This window comes from Geotrypetes seraphini, chromosome 7, assembly GCF_902459505.1.
Source record: "Geotrypetes seraphini chromosome 7, aGeoSer1.1, whole genome shotgun sequence".
Taxonomy (NCBI): Eukaryota; Metazoa; Chordata; class Amphibia; order Gymnophiona; family Dermophiidae; genus Geotrypetes; species Geotrypetes seraphini.
In genome coordinates, this window is record NC_047090.1 from 57,774,992 (window position 1) to 57,795,479 (window position 20,488).

At 43.6% G+C, this 20,488-nt stretch overlaps 1 protein-coding gene across 3 annotated transcripts in view; it reads right to left on the minus strand.

Annotated features, from left to right (window-relative positions):
* The window catches only part of SMC1B (structural maintenance of chromosomes 1B), an 896,774-nt gene that overhangs the window by 550,662 nt on the left and 325,624 nt on the right, over positions 1 to 20,488 (minus strand). For all 3 annotated transcript variants that reach the window (XM_033952101.1, XM_033952100.1, XM_033952102.1), the window contains exon 10: positions 16,262 to 16,447. In XM_033952101.1, the coding sequence (XP_033807992.1) occupies positions 16,262 to 16,447 (186 nt within the window). The remainder of the gene's footprint in view (positions 1 to 16,261; positions 16,448 to 20,488) is intronic.

Consider the following 20,488-nt stretch of genomic DNA (forward strand, 5'->3'; position numbering starts at 1 on the left):
GCGATGATATTGTAGGAAGGACCAATTGTATTATGTAGGACAAATTAACAGAAGTCCTCTTTGGCTTTTGGCCAGCTTTTTGGAGGGGCATAGAATAATATGCAAGATAGGGATTCTTCTAGTTGATTGTTACTGATTTTACAGGCTAAAATTTCTAGTTGATTGGTCACTTTGGAATCCAATAGTTCAAACTCAAATCTTTCTTTAAGAATAATTGCTAATCCTCCTCCTGTTTTACCCTCGCGGTTTAGCGTAAGGATTTTAAAATTATCTGGTAGGAGATCGATTATTATTGGATCGTCTTTAGACAATAGTTAGAAAAAGGCAGGCTATTTGCTTGCTGATGATGCAATCTTTAATTAGGAAAACCTTATTCCTGACAGATCTAGTATTAAGATATGCACAGGGAATAGATGCGGATGTGTTAGGTTTGGTATAGGTAGTGGTTCTGATAGGTTTTACTTCCCTTATTCTTTTTTTAAGGATTAGTTGATGTCTTCTTTTATTAGGAATAACATTAATGTGATTTATTATGTCCCCTTGTGGGTTGATGATGTGCATAATTGATAGATCAGGGTAGTGGATTGGTTGTAATTGTGGGTAGAGTGAGTTAACATCTTTGATGCTACCGCTTATCAGATAGATCAATAAGATCAGTAGGAGATTCATGTTTGCAGGGCAGTGTGTTTCTTCATGTCTCAAAAACTGTGTTAGTTTCCCTAAAATTCTCGATTTATAGTTTGTATGGTTGTTAGGCGGAATGATAAAGTTCTTAAGATGACTTGGGTGGATATAGTTCTTAAGATGTAGTTAGAAGTTGGTAGTGGTGGTTGAGTTGGGGGAGTTCGCTATCGCGACTTGAGACATACATATGTCAAATACATACGTCTAATCAATGTGCTCAGCAGACATTCCTGCGTCTAATATGTGGGTCTAATGTATGCATCTGCATCTAATGCATGTGCCTAATCCATGCATCTAATGATTGCGTTTGATGTAACAAACACGTGTATCCTATGTGTCAGGAACATGCGTTTAGCAATCACATACGTATCTAGTACAAGCATCTACTAATTACACATGCATCTACTAATTACACATGCATCTTAACAATTGCACATGCATCTTAACAATTACACATGTCTCTGACGGTTACCATGCCTCTGACAACTACACCTGCCTCTGGTAATTACGCAAGCCTCTAACACATATCTCTGACGGTTATCGTGCCTCTAACAATTACACCTGCCTCTGGTAATTACGCAAGCCTCTAACAGTTATACATGCCACTAACTGTTACACATGCCTCTAACAGATATACATGCCTCTAACAGTTACACATGCCTCTAACAGTTACACATGCCTCTAGCAATTACACATGCATCTAAAAATCTGGCAATTACAGCGTGGACAGCAAAGTTTGGCAGAAATTTTAATGGATAAACCTTAGTAAAAACCTTAGCTGGCTGTCGGTATTGGTGGTAGTAGGCCAGAGGGCAGTAGCAGGTGGTCAGCTTTAGCTGCAGCGGGACTAGGGTTCCCGGGTAGCTTCTGGGGGGCAGAGCATGTTCACATGCTTGGCTTAATAAGGAGGGAGGCGGCTTGGGACTCGACGTGGGTCACTGGAGACGATAGGGAGCAGGTGGGAGGACCAACTGCCCTGCAGAGGATCTTTGTATATTGGGTTTTCAACCAAAATGGAGCTCGACTCAGTTAACAGAAACATGCAAATACTTATCAGTTTATCCAGGTGATGTGCCTGATGAGGAGATCTTGAATGTCAGGAGGTGAGGTTGTACGGTGCAGGCACCGTCTGTTGGGGGAAAGAGAAGTAGTATGGGGGGTTCTTCCCTCTGGATTTTTGAGCAAGTCCAGCTCTGGTGAGAGGAGGTGGCGGGGCAGGATCTCACGTCCGATGGTAGGCCACTGGCAGTGTTTACCTGCTGAAAGAGGTGCTCAGGGATCTCACTTACTGCTCTCGGCTTCTTCAGCACAAACGTTGAGTCGCTCCACTCAGTCGCTTTGCAAAGGCGCATGCTAAGGCTAGGCGCCGTTCACTCTGCTGTAATTTAAATTGTTCCCGGCTGGCCTGGGGGGACAGAGCAGGCTCGCACGTCCGGCGGGGACAGGGCCAGAACGAGGCGCTGGGGCTGAGATGGGCTGTTAGCTAATAGCCGATGAAGCTGGAGAGGTAGGCTCCTTCGCTGCAGCTCGGACCGTTCCCGACTGGTCCCCGAAGCTGGTGAGGGCGGGTTCCCTCCGCTGTAGTTTTAATTTAGTTCCTGGCTGGCCTGGGGGGGGCGGAGCAGGCTCGCACGCACGGAGGGGACAGGGCCAGAATGAGGCACTGGGGCTGAGCCGGGCTGTTGGCTGCTGGCCGATGAAGCTGGAGAGGTAGGCTCCTTCGCTGCAGCTCGGACCATTCCCGACTGGTCCCCGAAGCTGGTGAGGGCGGGATCTCTCCGCTGTAGTTTAAATTTAGTTCCCGGCTGGCCTGGGGGGGATGGAGCATGCTCGCACGCCCGGCGGGGACAGGGCCAGAATAAGGCGCTGGGGTTGAGATGGGCTGTTGGCTGCTGGCCGATGAAGCTGGAGAGGTAGGCTCCTTCGCTGCAGCTCGGACCGTTCCCGACTGGTCCCCGAAGTGCTTCTTGACATGATGGGTGAGACCCTATGCCCTCTTGGGAAAGCCCAGAGAAGTAAGAAAACTGTTGAATTCAATTAGATCTTTACTAGTGTTATCATCCAGATGGAGATAAATATCACCAATAATAAGTAATCTTTGAAATTTTAGAAAAGCGCTTGTTATGATCTCAAAGACAAGTTTTGAGGATTTATTCCAAGGAATTGGGGGATGATATTCATCATTGACAGAAGCTAGCATATATTCTAATGATGTGTCACTACCCTTTTCGAGAAGGTGTACGTCAAAAAAGCACAGTTACTTACCGTAACAGGTGTTATCCAGGGACAGCAGGCAGATATTCTCAAGATATAGGTGACATCATCCATGGAGCCCCGATGCAGACAGCCTCGTAAGCAGACTTGCTTGAAGAACTTTAAAAAGTTTGCGAGTGCCTTCCCGCTTGAGGTAGGGCGCACGTCTCCTCAGCATCTCCTCAGTTCATATAGCTAGCTAAGAAACCAACCAGGGGAGGTGGGTAGGTTGTGAGAATATTTGCCTGCTGTCCCTGGTAAGTAACTGTGCTTTATCCCAGTACAAGTAGGCAGCATATTCTCAACATATGAGTGACCTCCAAGCTAACCAGAATGGGATGGTGGGAGTGTTGGTAATTCAGGAGAATAAATTTAGTAATACTGCTTGGTCAAAGTGGCCATCCCATCAAGCAAAAGAATTCAGACAATAATGAGAGGTGAAAGTATGAACCGAGGACCAGGTGGCAGCTTTGCAGATTTCCTCATTAGGAGTAGATCTAAGGAAAGCTACGGATGCCGCCACAGCTCTAACTTTATGGGCTGTGACTCAACCCTCTAGATGCAGTCCAGCCTGAGCACAGCAGAAAGAGATGCAAGCAGCCAACCAGTTGGAAACTGAAAGTCCCAACTTGTTTGGATCAAAGGGGACAAAAAGTTGAGAAGATCAATGTGGCTTAGTGCTTTGCAAGTAGAAAGCCAAAGAACGCTTATAGTCCAGAGTATGAAGAGCTGTTTCTCCAGGATAAGAATGAGGCAGAACAATGGACTGATTGAGAATGGACTGATTGAGATGAAATTCTGAAACAACTTTAGGTTAGAATTTAGGATGAGTACAGAGGACCAACTTGTCATGATGGAATGCATATGCTGGAACTCTGACAGGCGATGTTCTGGGATGTACTTGAAGAAATTGGGCATAGCATTGAACCAATATTTGAGATATGATGTAAAGACAAAGTTGAGGTTTAAAATTCTATTTATCATCATAGAATTTTGATACAGCCGATGGTAAATCTTGTCTATGGCCCTTCCCTCTCGGCCGGATTGGTTTTTTCAAAGAAGATTCAACGAGAAGGGATTGATGGGATAGTTGAGACTTTTCAAATCCCTTACAGTGGATCATTTTATATCGAGATTCCAGTTTTGCTGGGACAGCAGGAACAGAATATGGTGTATCCAGATTTCTTTTGAAAGTTTGAATGAGAATGCTATTCATGGGTAATTTTAATGAATCCCTAGGAGGATTAGGTATACCCAGTTCTTCCAAATACTCCTTAGAGTATTTTGAATCGGACTCCAAAGTGATGTAAAGGTCTTGACTCATTTGGCATAGAAATTTGGTAAAGGACACCAAAGAATAAGAGGGGTAGTCCTGTTGAGGTGAAGGTGAACAAGAGCCCCTCGAAGTACCTCACGTAGCCGAGAAAGAAGGTGAAGCCTCTCTGGAATATTGATTCCTGAGGTCTGAATCTATAGGCAAAGAAGCCAAGGAAAGACTGCTTCTGGAGTGAGCCGGAGAAGCGGAACATTTCCATTTGGAAGAACCAGCTGGTGAAGAAGTCCTCACAGGAGAAGAACTCGACTGGCGAGAATGCTGTGGTTCTGCAGTAGATTTCCTCGAGAAAGAAGCTGGTTGCCTCGAGGAGTCTCGATGCCTCGAGAAACAGACCTGGGCCTCGATGAATGTCTCGAGAGAAGGTGTGGAGATGAGCTGTGCCTCAGAGAACAAGGTGGTGAACTTGAAACCAGCCTCAATGAAGAATGTCAAGGTGTCCTCGCCCTGTGTCTCGAAGAAGGCAATGCCTTATGCGTAGAGGTAGGCCTGGAAGTTGGAGATAGAAGTCGAGACATTGATAAGGATTCAGCTCCTTGTGCAGATGTATCTCAAGGCACTTGCAAAGACTCAACTCCTTGCATAGTGTATAGATTGATCTCGAGGCACTCTTAATGACTCGACTCCTTGTATAGAGTGTGTTATTTTTGCTGGAGGCACTCTCAAGGACTCAACTCCTTATATTACTGTTGAGTGCTCAGGCTGGACTGCAGGAAGCAGGGTGAAAGCAGGAGTTAATTTGGCAAGCATGTTACCAAACTCCTGATGCAGAATAATTTCCAACATACTCTGGAAAGCCGGCACCAAGACCACTGGATCTGGTACTATTGGTGTGGCTATGGACTCCAAGAAAGACGATCTCGAGGAAGAGTGTTGCCTCAATTTCGAGACACGTTTCCTGGATAACCTCGGTCTCACAGGTTCCAAGGTTGGCTTAGCTATCTCACCTGATGGATACTCCAAGGATAACCGCGCCTTAGGGGAAGATTTAGCTGATTTCCCCAAAAACGAAGACTTCCCCATCGAGGAAGGTTTGATTGAAGTTGAGGTTGAAGGTTTTGGCCCTGTAGATGACTTTGCTGGAGTCGAGGTCGAGCCCGGAATCAGGGTCAAGGCCATAGGTAAAGGCTGATCCATTCCCCGGAATATTTTTTCAATCAGAATTCGACAACGCTTAAGGGCTCGATTTTGAAGTGTAGCACAGCAGGTGCACGACTCCAGACGATGAACAGGTCTTAAACACCTTACACACCACTTGTGTGAGTCAGTGATGGAGATTACGCATTGACACCGGCTACACTTCTTGAACCCTGTGACCGGCCGGGACATAGAATGGAACACAGCCACGGTGAAATCGAAGCCCACAGGCCAAAGCTGCGGAGTAGGCCCCGCCGTGACACAAGCAAAAAAACAAACAAAACTTCTTTTTTTTTTCAATTAAATTGAAACACGTAAATAAACAAAGCGACCCTATAAAGAAAAAACACGAGCCATGGTGAGAGAAGGCACGAGTAGAACTAACTCTTGCGCAGAGCCTTGAAACGAGGGCTTCTCAGCTCCGCAGAAAACTTAGATCTGAGACGCGCGCCCTACCTCAGGTGGAAAGGCACTCGCGCATGCGTGGTGCAGTAGTCGCAATCTTTCTAAAGTTCTTCAAGCAAGTCTGCTTGCGAGGCTGTCTGCATTAGGGCTCCGTGGATGACGTCACCCATATGTTGAGAATATGCTGCCTGCTTGTCCTGAGATAAATGATTTATAAAGAAGGGCCAAGCCTCCTCCTTTCCGGCAATTTCTGGGAGAAAAAAGGCCTTGATAACCATGGGAACAAAGCTCATTTTATGTAAATAAATCATTTTTTGCAATCCAGGATTTGGTAATACACAGGACGCCTGGATCAAAGTCCCCTAGTAAATCATTTAATATTTGAATCTTGTTGCATGCTGATCTAGCATTACAATATAATAACGGGACTGGGGTGAGAGAGTCAGAGGCAGAGCTGGGCAAGTTGGTACAGGTTTTAAGGATGTGTGATTGACAACCTGAGGAGATCTTTTAGAGGAGTAATTTCTGGTGCGCACCAGTACAATGATTCTGAGACCACGGCAGGTCTCACTATCACTAGTAGAGCCAAATACATTGGGGAATGGAGATTTTGTACAGTGAGTGGTACTGAAAGATCTATAGAGTAAAAGAAGAAGGAGCCAAAAAGGAAATTTCATGATGAAAACTGTGAGAAACCACAAGGTTGAATTTAACACTGATTGAGGAAAGAATTGTAAGAAGAGTTATGCTCTTCAACCTCTTTATTTCCTCCCTTGGAGCTACTTTAGATAACTTAAATGTTACATCCTACAGCTACGCAGACGACATCACCATACTCCTCCCCTTCGACCCATCAGAGCCCACCACTACAGAAAAACTGGAAATAACCCTAGATGCAGTGGAAAAATGGATGGTAGACCAAAAACTGAAACTAAACTCAGATAAAACAAAATTCCTTCTGCTCGAAAAGGCCAAAACTCCCACCATTACAGAACTGAAAATTAAAAACACCAAATACCCAATACAGCCCAAACTCCTAGGAGTAACGATAGACAGATGCTGCACAATGCAGTCCCAAATCAATAAAACATCCCAGAAAGCTTTTTTAATTATGAGAAATCTACGTAAAATAAGAAAATTCTTCGACCCAGCACAATTCAGGCTAATTGTCCAATCCCTAGTCTTAGGTCTATTGGACTATTGCAATTCCCTCTATCTACCTTGTCCTGCCAACATGATAAAACAACTTCAGACTATACAAAACACTGCCCTCAGACTGATCTACTCCCTGAGAAAATATGATCATATTACAACTGCCTTCCTAGACTCTCACTGGCTACCTATGCAAGCACGAATTCAATTCAAATTCTACTGTCTATTATTCAAAGCATTAAACGGCTCCACCTCCCCCTATCTAAACAACCGCCTAAACCAGATCCTCACCTCAAGACAAAAAAGAACTCCGAACCCTTTTGCCTTCCCTCCACTCAAGGGCACTCAGCGCAAAAAGATGTTTGATAACCTTCTGGTGACGCAAGCAGCAAAACTTAACCACTCCATCTCCAATCTGTTGACGGCTACGGGCGACTTCAAAACTTTTTGAAAAGAAATCAAAACCCTACTTTTCAAAAAATTTATCCAGATATCTTAACTCAACCCTTCCCCCTCCTCCTAGATAAATTCTCCCCCAAAACCTCCACTTAAATAATCTCTTCCTCCCCAAAACACCAACCAAGTATTCAGATCCCTAAAATGTAACGTAATCTTATTTGTACTCTAACTGTAATCTATTTGTTATATCACACAGTAACGTACAGTCAATTTAATATCCAATTTGCAAGTTCTTCCGGAATTAATCCAGGTACCTCTCCTCCCTTGTAACAAAAAAAAAAAAACAAAAAACCAAAACTGTTGTAACTTCACTGGAAATGTCCAGTTAGCTCTTTTGTAATCCGCCTTGAACTGCAAGGTATAGGCGGAATAGAAGTCCCTAATGTAATGTAATGTAATGTAACTAGCCTGTTCCAGAGGCACAATATAACTGCCTCTTCACTGACCTGGAACTGGAGGTAGCCTGGTCCACTGAGCCCTTAAGAGGGCTGGAAGTGGAGCGAGGTGGAAGATGGCTCTGAGCGGGCGGGGCTTCCCGCCGAAGACGATTCTGCCCTCCAGTGAAGTGAAGGGGGACAACCCGATCTCCTTTCCCCTTCACTGAGCTGGAATTGGAGGTGGTCTTGTCCGCTGAGCCCTTAAGAGGGCTGGAAGTGGACCGAGGTGGAAGGGGCCAGGGCTTCCCACTGAAAAAGCAAGCAGTATGCAGGTTCCGGTGCAGTGAGAAAAGACAACTTGGCCTTCCTTCCCCTTCACTGTGCTGCACTTTTGAAGCGTAGGGTGGCCCTCTAAGCCCCTTAAGAGGGCTGAAGAGAGGGTTGGAGGACCCCGGATGAAAAGTGGGTGCAGTGAGGGGAGACGACTTGGCCTTCCTTCCCTTTCACTGTGCTGGACTCTAGCAATGTAACAGGATTCCCAGAGAGACCACACTAAATTTCTCCTTCATTAAGTATTTGTTGAGAGTATGGAGGTCTAGAATCAGGCGCAAACCACCGAACTTCTTTGGTAAGAGAAAATATTTTGAGTAGAACCCTTGGCCCCTCTCCTGTGCAGGTACTTGCTCTATCGCATTAATCTGGATGAGAGTTCAGATCTCTTGGTGAAGGAGGATTCTCTGATGGGAGGAGAAACTCACTCTTTTGGAGAATGAAGTGGAAGAATTATTTGAAACAAAGGGCATAGCCCTGACTCACAATCCTAGGACCCAGCAATCTCAAGTTATGAGGGACCATCGATGAAAACAGTGGTTGAGTTGACCTCCTATGGAAACAGTCTGAGGTAAAGGTTAAGAAATATTGACTATGCTTTCTAGTATGGAGTCAAAAAGACTGGTGTTACTTTGAGTGAGGTTATGACTGAGATTTTTGCATTCTTTGCTGCCTGGGATACCTCTGAATAGCAGACAGTGAGGATAAAGAAGATAGACTATAGCTCCACATGGAAAAATACGTGGAACGCCTAGATATATTGGAATATTTTCTTTGCAGTTCAGTCTGGGTTGTCTTGGAGGAAGGTAAGATGGTCATACAATTCTTATGTTTCTTGAACTTTTGTGTTGCTTTCTCTATAGGATCTCCAAATAGATCATCTCCAAGGCAAGAAATATTTGAAAAGTGATTTTGTACACTGGCATCAAGATTGGAGATTCTGAGCCACACTTGTCTACACATGGCAATAGACACTGCTAATATGCAAGAAACATCAAAGGAGTCAAAGGTGGAACGCACCATGTATTTTCTTGTTTCTAGCAGGTTATTTGAGAGATGTTGGTAGGAACTGAGATGCTCCGAAGAAATAGATTGTTCATAAAGAGACATCTTCTGAGTAAGTGACTTTAGGTAAAATGTCATATAAAAATAATTCAGTAATCTGTTGAACATCATGGAATTCTAGAACAATGTGCACAAATTTATCGAGAGTTCTACCTTCTCTCCCAGGGAGAGTAATGGCATAAGTTCTGGAATTGTGTGCCTTTTTTCAAGCAGACTCCACAAATAAGGACTGGTATTGTAACTGCGGCCTTTCAAAGCCTGAGCAAAATTGGATTCTGGACAAGGTATCAAGTTTGCGTGAAGTGACTGAGATAGAAAGTGGTGCTTACTAGATTTTAAATAAAGCCTCTTTCATTAAGTTATGAAGAAGTACCTTTATGCAGTTCTTAAGCCATTCTTTCAGTCCAAAGTGTCCATGAGCTCTGCTCGAGATTCTGTTTCGGATTCTATATTTATCAGTTGTGGTTGCTGCATTTGACTGATAAATTTAGTAAAAGACAAACTTTCTGGTGGGTACCTCCTATAAGGAGGTAGAGGAAATGGATCAGAAGGTACACCACAGGACTCTTCTGCAGATAATTCTGAATATCAGTAGAAGAGCAATGTGATAAGTCTGAATCATAGTCCTCAGCGTCAGGTCTTATAGATGGAGACTGTCGATATGAACGTCTAGATCAGTGGTTCTTAACCTGGGTTCGACCGAACCCCAGGGGTTCGGTAAGTCAGTCTCACGGGTTCGGCGGAGGTCAAACACACCTCCGACTCATAGAGCGCTTCGGTCACGTTCTGTGAGGCACCGGGACACGGACCACAGTTGAAGGCAAAACAAATTGCGGAAGACCCGTTTCAGAATTTTGAGTTCACACCTGAAGACGTCTACAGCGAGCTGACAAGGCTCAAAGACAACAAGGCCATGGGACCGGACAATTTACACCCAAGAGTGCTTAGAGAATTGAGAGATGTTCTGGCGGAACCGTTGGCCGTGCTCTTCAATCTCTCACTAAGCACGGAGAAAGTTCTGTTGGACTGGAAAACAGCCAATGTCATTCCTCTGCATAAAAAGGGTTGCAAGGCTGAGGCTGCGAACTATAGACCGGTGAGCCTCACTTCAATAGTGTGTAAACTCATGGAAACACTAATTAAGCATAAATTAGATATGGTCTTGAATGAGGGGAATCTCCGGGACCCCAATCAACATGGATTCACCAAGGGTAGGTCCTGCCAGTCCAATCTTATCAGCTTCTTTGACTGGGTAACAAGAAGGCTGGACTCGGGAGAGTCCTTAGATGTTGTATACTTTGACTTCAGCAAGGCTTTTGACAGTGTCCCACACCGCAGACTGCTGAACAAGATGGAATCGATGGGGTTAGGAGTAACACTAACTGCATGGATTAAAGATTGGCTAAGTGGCAGACTTCAGAGGGTGATGGTTAACGGTACCCTCTCTAAAACGTCGGAAGTGACCAGCGGAGTGCCGCAGGGCTCAGTCCTGGGTCCACTCCTCTTCAACATATTCATTAGGGATTTGACTCAAGGGCTTCAAGGTAAGGTAACCTTATTCGCTGATGATGCCAAACTATGCAATATCATAAACGGCTACAATCTGCAGGATACTATGGAACAGGACCTCCGTACTTTAGAAAGTTGGTCCTCTGTCTGGCAGCTGGGCTTCAACGCCAAGAAATGTAAGGTCATGCATCTCGGAAATGGAAATCCATGCAGAACTTACACCTTGAATGGAGAAACTTTGACCAAGACTATGGCAGAACGAGACTTGGGAGTGATCATCAGTGCAGACATGAAGACTGCTACTCAAGTGGAGAAGGCTTCATCTAAGGCACGGCAGATGATGGGTTGTATCAAGAGACGTTTCGTCAACAGGAAGCCTGAGGTCATGATGCCATTATATAGAAAACAGCAAGGGAATATATTTATCCAAGGTGATACTTATAAATCACTGTTGTACTAATCACCTTTGTCTTACTTCAAGCACTAATTTCAACACAAAGCTGATGTGGTTAAGTGAACACTCAGACCCACAGCTGAGGTCCGGTGAAACAAGTTCACGGGGCAGCTTTTAAGGAGACCATCATAGTTGTTCACAGTCTCCTCCACCAAACAAAGACTAAATAACAAAAAATAAAACTTAAATAGAAATAAAATCATAAATTTCACAACAACTTAACTTTGAATGGTGTAGATGGTACACATAACTGCTCCGGGCTCCTCCATTTATTCACAATACCGACCCCCCAACCTAGGTTTCACCCGCTGGCTTCTTCAGGAGGGGTACGGCACAAACACTCCATACTGCTCACACACGCGTGAAGCAGTGTGAAGCTCCTGAAGAAGCCAGCGGGTGAAACCTAGGTTGGGGGGTCGGTATTGTGAATAAATGGAGGAGCCCGGAGCAGTTATGTGTACCATCTACACCATTCAAAGTTAAGTTGTTGTGAAATTTATGATTTTATTTCTATTTAAGTTTTATTTTTTGTTATTTAGTCTTTGTTTGGTGGAGGAGACTGTGAACAACTATGATGGTCTCCTTAACAGCTGCCCCGTGAACTTGTTTCACCGGACCTCAGCTGTGGGTCTGAGTGTTCACTTAACCATATCAGCTTTGTGTTGAAATTAGTGCTTGAAGTAAAACAAAGGTGATTAGTACAACAGCCATTATACAGAGCCATGGTGAGACCTCATCTAGAATACTGTGTGCAATTTTGGAGGCCACATTACCGTAAAGATGTGCTAAGAATTGAGTCGATTCAGCGGATGGCCACCAGGATGGTCTCGGGGCTAGAGGGTCTCTCGTACAAAGAGAGACTGAACAGATTGCAGCTCTATACTCTTGAGGAGTGTAGGGAGAGGGGAGACATCATTGAGACATTTAAGTACATCACAGGACGGGTCGAGGTGGAAGATGATATCTTTCTTCTCAAAGGACCCTCGAACACAAGAGGACATCCGCTCAAACTCAGAGGAGGGAAGTTTCGTGGAGACGTCAGGAAGTACTTCTTCACGGAACGAGTGATAGAGCATTGGAACAAGCTTCCAGTACAGGTGATCGAGGCCCGCAGTATCCCAGACTTCAAGAATAAATGGGATACCTATGTGGGATCACTGCGAGAGTCCTACCAATGAATAGGGTCGCTAGGATATAGACTTAATAGAGCAGGTCAGTAGAGTTAAGGGGGCCAGTAGACTTAAAAGGGGGTCAATGGTATGGGCAGACTTGATGGGCTGTAGCCCTTATCTGCCGTCATCTTTCTATGTTTCTATGTTTCTAATCATCTATCAGTTATTCAGTGATTTTGATCATGACTGATCGTGTACTCGGTTTCTTGATCTATCAATCTGTAACTAACGCCTTATATACATCAATCAATTCCTGATCAAAATTTGTGATTTAACTGATAGATGATTGAACGCACTTATGATTTGTGATGATACGCCCCGCTTGTCCATAATTGGCTGCAGGTGATCACGCAACATCGCTTGGCCTATCTGTGCTGCAGGGGATTTGATGCGCACAGTAGTCGAATTGTAACTGTTGTGATGGTACGTCGTGTGATACCTATCTTAATATTTTAATCCCTTACTAACTATGTCGAGCAAAATACGAAAGTGGTCGGACGAATATGTACAATATGGATTCACATGTATAACGGAACGTGATGGGAGTCAGCATCCTAATTGCATGATTTGCAATGCCAAGTTGAGTAATTCTAGTCTAGCTCCAGCAAAACTAAGGGAACACTTCCTTAAGCTGCATGGAGATGGAAAATACAAGAACACAACGCTCGCTGAATTCAAGGTGAAGAGAGCAAGATTTGATGAAAAGGCTACTCTGCCTGTTCTCAGCTTTGTACCCATCAACAAACCGATCCTCACAGCATCGTACGAAGTTGCTTACCTGATCACAAAGCAGGGCAAGCCACACACCATTGGTGAAACACTCATAAAACCAGCTGTGTTGAAGATGGCGAATATCATGCTGGGAAAAGCGGCTGAAGTTCAGTTATCTGAAATTCCTCTTTCAAATGACATCATCAGCAACAGAATAGAGGACATGAGCAAAGACATCTTGGCTCAAGTAGTTGCAGATCTGATTTCAGCCCGGCAAAATTCAGCCTTCAACTCGACGAGACCACAGACGTTTCCAATCTAAGCCAGCTTGCAGTATTCGTGCGCTATGTGAAAGACGATGTGATAAAGGAAGATTTTTTATTTTGTAAGCCTCTTATAACAACAACTAAGGCAACTGATGTGAAGAAACTTGTGGATGACTTCTTCAAAGACAACAATCTTGCGTGGAATATGGTTTCTGCAGTTTGTTCGGACGGAGCTCCAGCCATGCTCGGAAGAAAGTCCAGTTTTGGTGCGCTAGTGAATGCCAATGCACCACACATCATTGTTACGCATTGCATTCTGCACAGGCATGCGTTGGCAACAAAAACCTTGCCTCCAAAACTGGCAGAAATTTTAAAAATTGTTGTGGAATGCGTGAACTATGTGCGAAATAATGCTCTGAAGCACTGCATCTTCAAGGAGTTGTGTAAAGAAATGGAATCTGAATTCGAGGTACTTCTGTACCATTCTAACATTCGGTGGTTATCCCGGGGACAGGTGCTGAATCGTGTTTTTGCCATGCGTGTGGAATTAGCTCTTTTTTTGCAAGAGCAGCAACATTGTCATGCAGATTGCTTCAAAAATTCTGAGTTCATTCTCATTTTAGCGTACATGGCTGATATCTTTGCAGCTCTCAATCATCTCAATAAGCAGATGCAGGGTGGTGGAGTCAACATCATCGAAGCGGAAGAAAACCTGAAAGCTTTTCAAAAAAAGCTACCATTATGGAAACGACGAACAGAAAACGATAACTTCACAAACTTTCCCCTGCTAGACAACTGTGTAAGTAAGATCGAAGATGTATCTGGAATCGGAGACATTTCTGTACCCGCAGAACTGAAGCAAACTATTGCCATGCACTTAGATGAGCTTGCAAAGTCTCTCGACGGATACTTCCCTACAAGTGAGTCATATCCAGCATGGGTGAGACAGCCGTTCATGTTTAGTGTTGAGACAACAGATGTCAATGATGAATACCTCGATGAAATCATTGAAATTCAGCAGAGCCAGGTTCAACAGCAACTCTTCAGAACAACAACGCTCTCAACGTTTTGGTGTCAACAATTGGTAACGTACCTTGTTATTGCTAAGAAAGCTCTGGAAATTTTCATACCGTTTGTTACAACATATCTTTGCGAGCAATCCTTTGAGGATGCTGGACATAAAAACGAAGAAAAGGAACAGACTTTGTTGCGAAAATGACATGAGAGTGGCACTTGCCAAGGTAAAGCCGCGCATTTCTGAACTGGTCTCTGAGAGGCAACAGCAGAAATCACACTGATTTGCAGTAAATTTCATTATTATGTTATTATTATTTGAAATATAGGAGAACTTTTTTGTTTTCAAAATTGATATTATTTTTTCCCTCACTGTATACCTATGTTTTGAATTTGTAAAAATCATATTTTATTTTTCCAATAAAGAAGGGTTCGGTGAACACGCATATGAAACTGGTGGGGTTCAGTACCTCCAACAAGGTTAAGAACCACTGGTCTAGATAAATGTTCGAATGAGCATCGAGGAGAGCACAGATGATTTGGTGTCCGAGAATAGTCCTTTGATGTAGTCTTTCGGCGTTGCTAGGACTTTGGGCTGAGACTGGGTGCGATGAAACAGGTATTTGCATCACGTGCAGAATCCCAGCTAGTTCTTTCTGCAACAGCTTTCTGAGCTGATCTTGCAGAGATGGTGCCGGTACCAAAGTTGACAAGGTAAGTGGGCACAGACTGCATCGGGGATTGAGGTGTTGGTGACCTTGATGTTGAAGAACACCTCAAAGACACCAATTGAATCAATGGCATTCTGGTCTCAGAGCGTTGATGCTTAGACTATATCAATGACAATCTGATCTCAGAGCATCGATGCTTAAGACTACATCAACAACAATCTGGTCTCAAGAGTGTCGACGCTTAGGTGATCTGGTCTCCAAGCATTGACGCTTAGATTGCCATCAGTGGTGAAGAGGCTTGAGACAACGCTGAGGGGGAAATGTGTTTATGCATCCTAGCTTTCTTACAAGGTTTCCCTGAACAAGGCAGCACCAATGAAGCAGAGATGGATTGAGTTGTCGATGCCATCGGTGCAGGTGCTGCTGCTGCTGCTGCTGCTGCTGCTGAAGTTGCTAGATGTTGAATCCTGGTTTTGGAGTCTCCAACCATTGTTGATGCACCCAAAGTTGACCCAAAAAGTTTTTCGTACTGCAACTTCCTGGCTTTAAGCAACCTCCTTTGCAATTTAGAACAAAGCGTGTGCAAGATATGTCTTGGTTTTCATGACGAGGAACTGAACAAACCAGTTGTATAGGTCTGTAACTGATATGGATCTGTGGTACCGAATGTACCACTTGAAACCCCTAGGAGTCTTGGATACTGAAGGAAAAATTGTCAACGTGAAGTCTGGGGTGATCAAGTGAATGGTAACCTGTAAAAGCCTACCAGCCTGAATATAGGCTTGAAAGAGCCCACAGGCCCAATAAAGATATTCGATAAAAATTTAAACAAAATGAAGGAAAAAGAAATTAGATTTTTTTTAAAAATGTCTAAAAAGAAAAAAATTAATGGGAAAGCACAAAAAACTATAAAATTTGGCATGCTGAGAGAAACTCTAAGAAACAGTTTCTCAGCTCTGCAGAAAAATGAGAACTAATGGTCCTGCAAGCCAATGTCAGGCGGGAAGGCACAAGCATGTGCACAGTATTGGCAGTCTTAACATTTTAAAGTATCAGTATACTTTTTGACTGTCTGGGCCAGGGATCCATGATTGACATCACCCATATATGAGAATATGCTGCCTGCTATCCACGGATAAGGTGTTATGCTTTTACTTAATAAATCAATGAACCATTAATAATGCATCAATTTAAAAAGATATTTTAATGAAGGTCAATACATATTTCTGAACAAAATAATCTCTTGACAACTAGCTAAAAACTACTCACATCAAGGTAGTCCAATGCAAGGAAAGTCTCTGGTTCAGCCCTTTCTTCTTTTAGAAAGCGAATACAATCCCTGGCTGCTCTTTCTGTAGATACAACAATGGCATTCATGTAGTGGCCAAAGACTTTAGTAACTGCCAGTTGATATTTTTTGTGAATGGGATTACACAGGTCAAAAAGTCTTCCAAACTGCAAAAAAACAATTAATATTTTAATATTGTAAAAACAGATTTGTTGCTACCAATTTAGATAAACACTTTCTGAATAAATATCTAAAATAGGAGTTTTATTAACATCCTTTATGCTTACATCTTTTAGAATATTTCAAAAATGCTGTTTGGCTGTAATATTTTTGATAATAGTTTATCATCTGAAACACTATCTTTGTATTTTATTAGTTTAAAATCATGGATTACATAAAACATTGCACTAAAATGTATGCAGCTTATACTGTATATTGTGAAATAATACATTAGCTGTATTTCAATTCCTTTATGGAAAAATAAATTATCAAAGTATTTCAGTATAGGAGACACATAGAATTTACCACCCCCCCAACCCCTTTTACAAAGTCACATTAGGCTTTTTTTATGTGGCCCGCAGCAGTGCTCCCGAACTTCCCCTTCTCACAGCCCAGATTGTCTTCCCTCCTGCGCTAGACCGATGTTGCCGTCATGCTGAAAAATCTGCGATTCAGCAATGTTGTCCGTGGCTCCCCTTCCTGCTTTCCATTTGCCGTGGTCCACCTGGGTGGAAACAGGAACTTGCATGAGACATACCACAGCAGATGGAAAGCAGGAAAAGGAGCCGTGGACAACATTGTTGAATCACTGCTGAGGCTGGCAGATTTTTCAGCTTGACGGTGATATCAGATCGTCGCGGGAGAGAACACATGCAGGGCTGTAAGGAGAGAAGGACCGGAGGGGTGGGAGGGAAGACATGCTGGGCTCTGAAGAGAGAGAGAGAGAGAGAGAGAGAGAGATGAAGGGAGAGAAGTTGGACCTGGCATGGTGTGGAGGAAGAAGGAAAGAGATACTTGAAGGGAGAACTGTTGGGAAGAGAAAGGGAGAAATGGTGGACCTGGGAGGAGGGAGGGGAGGGAGGTAGACAGGGGGAGAGATGGGATGGGGGACAATTGAGAAGAGAAAGGGAGATAAGTTGGATCTGGGGATGGAGAAATGTTAGGCTTGGGGGTGGAAGGGAGAGAGAGAAGCAGCCTCTCCTTTTTTTTTTCCTTTCATCTTATTGTTCAGCATCAAGGGGGGAGGGAAGAAGAACAACAGAAAAGAGAGGGAGAAAAAGGTTGGGCCAAGGGGAGAGAGGAGGAAAGAGGTGGTAATGGAGAGTAGATAGAAGGAAATAGGAGGCTGGGAAAGGAGTTAGATGGGAGATGGGAAATGGGAGAGCTAGGGACTGAGAGGAGATGGAGAATTGAGAGGTAGCTGAAAATTTAAAAAGAAGGGTGAGAAAGAGGGCAAGATTTGAGTGGACAGAGGCAAAAAAGAAATGAAAAAGTTAAGAAACCTGAATGGGAAAAATCAATATGTTGGCGATAGGTATAAGGAGGGAATGGCACAAGAGAGAAGAGGAGAAAAATTTTGGCAGCAGACACTGGAAAGAAAATTAGTAGAAAGCTAAACTAAACTAAAATTTAGGGCCTTTTCTATTAAACTGCACTAGTAGTTTTTAGCACAGTGAACTATGAGTGCGGGAGCAGCACGGGCCATTCAGCATGGCTCTTTGAGCTACAAACTGCTAGCGCAGTTTAATAGAAGAGGGGGTTAGCTTTGTATACCGGGTCATCAACCAAATAAGGAGCTTGATTCGGTTAACAGTGATTTAAAAAGATACAAAAAAAACCATGAAAAGAGTAGAAGACAGACAAAAAGCAGAAAGAGAAACTGAGACCAAGATGATGGAAAAGCAAAATGACCAGACAACAAAAAGTAGAAAAAATAGTTTTATTTTCTATTTTGTGATTACAATATGTCAGATTTGAAATGTGTATCCTGTCAGAGCTGGTGTTAGACAACAAGCGTGAACTAAGACCTAAAAGAGAGAGGAAAAGTCTTTTTTATTTATTTTGTTTATACCACAGAGCCGGCGTGGGGTTGGAGAGGTTGCATCCCTATACTTCTGCTAAGACTAACCCCCTTTTTTCCAATGCCGCACTAGCAGCTACCATGCGGCAACAGCCCTGAAGCCCAGAGATTTAAAGGGCTTCGGGGCTGTTGCCTTGCGGCAACCACTAGCGCGGCTTTGTAAAAGAGGGGGTAAGTATCTTAATTTAAAAATTCGACCTGCGACTTAGCCTGTGTTAAAGATTTCGGCCCCTTATGTGATTTGAGTTTGACAACCCTGGCCTAGACGGTAGTGCTGCCTGATTGAGGAAAAAAAATTTGAATCTGATTCGATTCAGACTATTGAATCGATTTTTCAATTTGATTTTCCTGGCCAATTGGGTGTTTTTTTCAAACATCCTGGTGGGTTTATTTTATAATCAAAAAATACAAGTGAAAAATCAATTTAGCTTGAATGAGAAGAGCCCTATGCTAAGAAAACCCAACTACAAAACCTTGAAGAAGCCGCTGTGTGCGGCAAAACAGGACCCGTCGGTCAAATTATCTAGCATAACAAGTGTCAGCCATGATCCTGAACACTTTGGCGAAAATGCAGTTTGGGCCTTTCTAAGAAATTCATCAAGCGAATGGCAAGATAAGTAAAATGTTCTGTTCTTGTGCTTGAAAAAAACAATCAATATTATGATTACAGCACTGCAAGTGAGGCAGTAAGACAGCCGGTGGCAGTAAGATAGCCATAATCTTTCCCTATGTGAATTTGGGGTTGGTTTAAAGAAAAAGAAAAATTTCAAAAAAAGTTTTTAAAGTTAAAACAACAACAAAAAGTTTTAAATGAATTAATTAGTCTGAAAGATTTGAAAAAATATTGACAACAATGAAGTATTAAAGTATATATGATAGAGTAGTAAGTACTGTAGAGGTCGTGTCTATGAAAGAAACCCATCACTACAGATATTAGTGGTGTTCTGAGACATTATCCTCTACATTTATGAATACTTTTATTAATTTGCTTTTTCTGTGGGGTTTATTTTATAGCCTCTTCACCCCCTTTGCCCTCTCCTACCCAAACTGGCGCTGTGTAAACCAGTGTTCTTTAACCACCGGTCCGTGGACCAGTGATGGTCCACAGAAATTTCCTGCCGGTCCATGAAGGATCAGTGTCCCCTGCAAGCGCATGTCCGTCTTGGCTGCTCCTTATCTTCAGCGCCAGCTGCACTTGTTAGCCGAGATAGTGCACAGTGGCTCTTACACGCTGCACGTGGCTGACCCGAAACCAGAACCAGATCAGCAGCATACAAGAGCCACTGCACGCTGTCCCGGCAAACAAGTGCAGCTGGCGCTGAAGATAAGGAGCAGCTAAGCTGGAAGGAAGACAGACACACGCTTGCAGGGCACACTGATCCGGCTTCAGCAGAGGCTGGACGGCCCTGAACAAATAAGGGAGAAAAGAGGGGGGAGGAGAGGAGCACATTGAGACATAGGAGGGGCGTGAATTTGGAACAAAGGTTGAAAGGCGGGGGGGACACAGAAAGAAGGGAGGAGGCATGAATTTGGGACACAAGGGAGGGGATAGAAAGGGAGAATTGTTGGGGATGAGTGTGTTAAGTGAGAGGGAAAGATGGTGCACAAGGGGAAAGGAAGAAAGAGGAAAACTGTTGGGCAGAGAGAGAGAGAGAGAGGAGAGAAGTAGAGATGCATGAGGATGAGAAGGAGAAATGTTGGATATGGTGGTGGAGGGAACAGAGGGACAGATTAAAGGGGATGCAAGGGGGAGGAATGTCGGACATAGTGATGGAGGGAGAGGTGTGGTATGGAGCCGGAGAGGGGTGATAGAAGGAGAAATGTTGGGCATGGGGCTGGTGGACAATAGTGAAAAATGCTGCACATAATCCTGGGGATGAGAGAGGGAAAAATGTTGGATATGGCAATAGAGGGAGATGTACCATGGATCTCCCTCTCTTTCCCCATTCCCTGTACACGGGATGGAGACGGGGACCAAGTTCACGGGGATGGGGTGGAGACGGGTTTTAAAAATTTCAGTCTTAGTAGTTTGCCAGTCCACAAAATAATTATTTTATTTTTGCCGGTCCATAGGTGTAAAAAGGTTGAAGAACACTGGTATAAACAAAATAAACAAACAAAAAATCCT